Source organism: Myotis brandtii, unplaced genomic scaffold (genome assembly GCF_000412655.1).
Source record: "Myotis brandtii unplaced genomic scaffold, ASM41265v1 scaffold628, whole genome shotgun sequence".
NCBI classification, from domain to species: Eukaryota; Metazoa; Chordata; class Mammalia; order Chiroptera; family Vespertilionidae; genus Myotis; species Myotis brandtii.
The window spans coordinates 37,914-43,226 of NW_005370403.1; the positions used below are offsets into that span (position 1 = coordinate 37,914).

Below are 5,313 nucleotides of genomic sequence, written 5' to 3' on the forward strand. Positions count from 1 at the left end.
TACCTGATGCCAATGGTCAGCTATAATACCAGTTCCCACTCCAGCGCATCCCTGAAAAACAGAAAATCTTCCAAGGAAAATCTTCCCAGTGAGTTTAACTTTGAGCAATGTATCTGATCATCACTTCACCTGGCCTGAGATTCATATTTACACTGATACAAATGTACATGTGGAAATTTAAAAAGCCGTTTTCCGCCTGGCCGGTGTGACTCAGTGGCTGAACATCAACTCATGAACCAGGAGGTCAGGGCTCGATTCCCGGTCAGGGCACAGGCCCGGGTTGTGGGCTCCATCCCCAGTGGGGGGCGTGCAGGAGGCAGCTGATCCATGATTCTCTCTCATCACGGATGTTTCTCTCTCCCTCTCCCTCTCCTTTCCTCTCTGCAATCAATAAGAATATGCATACATATGCATTTTAAAAACAAACCCAAACCGCTCCGATCTTATCGCCCGCTTATTGCAGAAGCCTCCACGGGCGCACACACACACACACACACACACACCACCACCGCCCCAGCTCTGCACTCAGCGTCCCCCACACGCTCCCCGTGGCCCAGATCTGACGGCTCCGCCCAGCTACGCGGCTCTCACGGGGAGCTTGGCGGCCCCTGGCCTCTCCAGGCGTGACGCGGGGTCGCCGGGCCCAGGCCCTGCAGGTGGGAGACTGACCTCGTGGTCGACCTTGATGAGCGCGATGTCCGCCTTCTCGTCCACGTCCTTGATCTTGGCCTCGTAGGTGGCGCCGTCCTTCAGCTCCACCTTGACCCGGTGCTTGTTGGTCACCACGTGCGCGTTGGTCACGATCAGCCCGTCCTCGGACACGATGAACCCAGAGCCGCTGGCCACCGGCACCTCCCTCTTAGAAAAGGGGAGCCTGGAACCCAGAAGGCACCCCGTCAGCCAGAGACACCATGACGCCTCCTTCACACCCGCGGGAGGGGGGCTCCCGCGGCAGCTCACAGCCAACAGCTGTCGCTGCGCATCTGGGGTCGGGGTCAAGGAGCCTTAGAACCGAGCGTCCTGGCCGCGTGCTCAGTGGCGAGAGCGTCACCCGAGCACCAAGGGCCGCAGGTCCGACCCCTGGACCTGGTTGCAGGCTCCTCCCAGCCCCAGTCGGGGTGCATGTGCGCGGGAGGCGACCATTCCGTGTGTCTCTTCCCGTCAGTGTCTCCATGTTCCTCTCTCCCTCCTGCCTCCCTTCCTGCCACTCTCTCTAAAAATCAATGAGAAAAACACCCTCAGGTGAGGATTAAACAGGAAGGAAAGGAGGGAGGAAGGAGACGGGATGTTAGGCCGACTTTTACCTGCAACAAAACAATGCCACTCGCCCTGGCCGGTGTGGCTAAGTGGGTAGAGCGCCAGTGGACTGAAGGGTCCTGGGTTCAATCCCAATCAAGGGCACGTACCTGGGTTGCAGGTTCCTCCCCGGCCGGACCCTGGCCAGGGCGCGTGCAGGAGGCAACCAGTGGGTGTGTTTCTCTCACACGGATGTTTCTCTCTTTCCCTCCCTCTCCCTCTCGCTCTGAGAATCCGTGGGTGAGGATTCACCAAACAAAAACAATCCCACTTAGAAAATACCCGCGGGAGTCTCTTCAGAGCAGTTTCCTAAACCGTCCAAAGGGTCAGGGATGCGATGTGAACAGTCGGACGGGAAAGCGTCTCAAGGGAGAGCCGCTCTCTGCCCCGGGAGTCCGTTCAGTGACTCGGGCCCTGGAACTGGCCGGGGACCAGCCCTGCGCTCTGCGAAGGCGGCAGGTCCGGGGGTACAGGGTGGACGGGGAGGGGGGGCGCTTGGGCCGCGGGAACGGGGGGCTCTTACTTGCGGAACAGCTCGATGTGGACGACGGCGGGGGCGATCTTCTCCACCACGTCGGCGATGAAGTTGTATTTATGGCGCAAACTGTTGGGGTCTTCCTGCCCTGGGGACAGCGCAGAGGGAAGACGCGTGAACACGCTGCCTGGGAACCCAGCTCAGCCCCCGGCGAGGGGCCTCCCGGGACCAGAGCCTCTATCGGGCTTCATGCTGGTGAGAGGCCCGATGAGCCGAGGACCCGGCCGCGGGCTCTGGGCCCCTTTACCTGAGGCAGGAATTTGCTTCCCGGCCACGGGCTCTGGGCCCTTTACCTGAGGCGGAGCCGCTCTCCTGCGGAGCGTGACCTTCTAAGGTGCAGAAAAACACCTGCACGTCCAGCAAGACAAACGCACTCGCAGGCCCCGCGGCCCCGCCTCACGGCTCCATCTCAGCCGGTCCCGTCCCTCAGTCTAGTGCCCTCCTCTGGGGGCTGGGCAGTCGGACAGTGGTCCCGGCTACACCCAGGGAAGCCAGGGCGCCCAGATGACGTCCCCGAGGACACGGAGCACCCTTCACAGTGAGAACCGACAACGGGGCATCGAACACCCCCTGCGGAGCACCAACTCCGGGCCCCTCGGACCTGCCGCCCTCCCGGGTCCCGGTGGCTGTGGCTGAGGGGTGCGTCTCCCCGATTCCTCCAGCGGGAGACACACACCAGGGGGGACATTCCTCCCCAACCTGGGCCCAGGCCAGGCCCAGCGCGGCTGTGAGCAGGCCTCTGGGTGTCCTCGGCTCCGCCTCCTGGGAGGGGCCAGGCAGGGCTCCCCCCAACCAGACCAGCGCCCGGGAAGGCCCTGAGCCCTGGGAGAAGGAAGGTCACTGGAACCCTGTGCTGAGGACCCCTAACTCGCTTCCTCTTTCCAGGGAGGGCGCAAGCGCAAAAAACCTGGGTTTTTCCAGCTAAAAGGAGAACTGGCCGCTTTCTCACACGAACTAGAGGGAGTGGCTCCAGGGCCTGTCCGCCCCGGGGCAGCCGCACAGGGAGCAGGGAGGACAGTGGCCTGGACCTGGGAGGCCCCAGTTCCATCCTCGGTCGGCCGTGGCCTCCAGTGTTCCGTCTGTAAAATGGGCCAGCTGCCTCCGGCATGAGCGTCACTGTCTGTTCCAGCTCCAACATCCCCAGAGCGAACTAACCCCTCTCTCTCCCTGATACCAACCTGCTTCAGCGAGGTAAGAGCAGGTGGCCTGAGATGGGGCCCGGGGCCCCCCAAATTCTGCACATGAGTAAACAGAGGAGCGGCCGAGAGCACATGCGCCACCGAGAAAAGCCCAGCAGACAGGCCTCTGTGGTGCAGCTTAGAAGAGAAAGCAACCCGAGCCCGGCCACGTGGCTCAGTGGTGAGCGTCGACCTAGGAACCAGGAGGTCACAGTGCATGCGCCACCGCGAAAAGCCCAGCAGACAGGCCTCTGTGGTGCAGCTCAGAAGAGAAAGCAACCTGAGCCCGGCCACGTGGCTCAGTGGTGAGCGTTGACCTACGAACCAGGAGGTCACAGTTCGATTCCCGGTCGGGGCACAGGCCCGGGTTGCGGGCTGGATCCCCCGTGGGGGGCGTGTAGGAGGCAGCCGGTCCATGATTCTCTCTCATCACTGGTGTTTCTATCTCTCTCCCTCTCCCTCCCTCTCTGACATCAATAAAAACACACGTAAAAAGAAAAAATAAAGAAAGCAACCTGGGACCTCATGGCCATCACGCGGAGGACCCAGGACAACGGGAAAGGTAAGCAGAGCGGGGGCAACTGAGCATAAGGCACAGCAACTCACTGCTCCCAGCCGGGCACCCGCGGGCCGTCTCCACGTGCAGCCGCGGGGTGAGGACCGGAGTGTCTCTCAGAGCAGCCGGTCAGTGTGGGCCCTGCTCCGGGGCCTCCCAAGGCTGCCCATCCCACTGGAGGGAGCGGCTGTGGTCCCATGGCCTTCGGAAACCCTGGCGACCCCGCTGACCCCCACTGCCGGTCAACGTCCTCCTCCCAGAGGGTCAGCCGAGGTGAAGAACGCCAACCTTGACCCACAGGCGCCCAGTGACGGCTCCGCGGAGTTTCTGGAAAGCGAGGCGCCGTTCGCAAGCGGCACGTGAAAGAGAGAAGCGAGGGCGCCCGAAACAGTTCTCAGGAGGAGAAAGCTGGGGGCAGGCGACGCGGGGTCATCGTGAACGGAAAGAAGTCTGCAAAGCCCGGACGCGTGGAGGCGTGAGTCACGGCATCCAGAGACCGAGCTGCCCGCCCACCAATGAATATCTATCGCTGCCGGCGGTAAACACAGCCGACCACCCGTTAGTGCCAGCACTTCCCGTCACGTTACGCGTTGGTACATCGGCGGATTCCAGCCAACGACGATGAACGGCTCCCTTTTCCGCTTTAGAAACGGCGAGTCCAGCACCAGCCCCACACGCCTCCCTGGACCCCTCACCCTGCAACTTCAGAGAGAGAACCTCCCAGCAGCTTTCAACGACGTCCTCACAGGAGGACACACGCACACTCACACAAACACACACACACGCATGCACGTGCGCACTCGCACACACACAGGCACACGCACACACAGGCACACACACACACACAGGCACACGCACAGACACAGACACAGACACACACAACGATGAACGGCTCCCTTTTCCGCTTTAGAAACGGCGAGTCCAGCACCAGCCCCACACGTCGCCTCCCTGGACCCCTCACCCTGCAACTTCAGACAGAGAACCTCCCAGCAGCTTTCAACGACGTCCTCACAGGAGGACACACACGCACACGCACACACACACGCATGCACGTGCGCACACGCACACACACAGGCACACACGCACACGCACGCACAGGCACACGCACACATGCACGCACAGGCACACGCACACACACAGGCACATGCACACACACGCGCACACGCGCACACGCACACACACACACGCATGCACGTGCGCACACGCACACACACAGGCACACACGCACACGCACGCACAGGCACACGCACACATGCACGCACAGGCACACGCACACACACAGGCACATGCACACACACGCGCACACGCGCACACGCACACACACACACGCATGCACGTGCGCACACGCACACACACGCACAGGCACACGCACACACAGGCACACACACACAAACACACGCACACACGCACACACGCACACGCACGCACAGGCACACGCACACACGCACGCACAGGCACATGCACACACACGCACGCACACGCACACACAAACACACACACGCATGCACGTGCGCACACGTACACACACGCACAGGCACACGCACACGCACACACACACACGCACACGCGCGCGCGCGCACACACGCACAGACACAGGCACGCACAGTGTTGATACGTTTCCATAATTATCGTCAGGGCCCGGCCGCATGGCTCAGTGGTTGAGCGTCCACCTGTGAACCAGGAGGTCACGGTTCGATTCCCAGTCAGGGCACAGGCCCGGGTTGCAGGCTCAGTCCCCGTGTGGGGTG

At 62.0% G+C, this 5,313-nt stretch overlaps 1 protein-coding gene across 1 annotated transcript; it reads right to left on the bottom strand.

Moving 5' to 3' along the window:
- Positions 1-561: 561 nt before the first annotated feature.
- On the bottom strand, positions 562-2,879 carry HTRA1 (HtrA serine peptidase 1). Its single transcript, XM_014528274.1, has 4 exons — positions 2,781-2,879; positions 2,079-2,160; positions 1,820-1,958; positions 562-874 (listed from the first exon to the last, which is right to left on the bottom strand). Exons 1-4 carry the CDS (start codon positions 2,877-2,879, stop codon positions 577-579), a joined length of 618 nt encoding a protein of 205 aa, XP_014383760.1. The 3' UTR covers positions 562-576.
- Between the last annotated feature and the right edge of the window lie 2,434 nt (positions 2,880-5,313).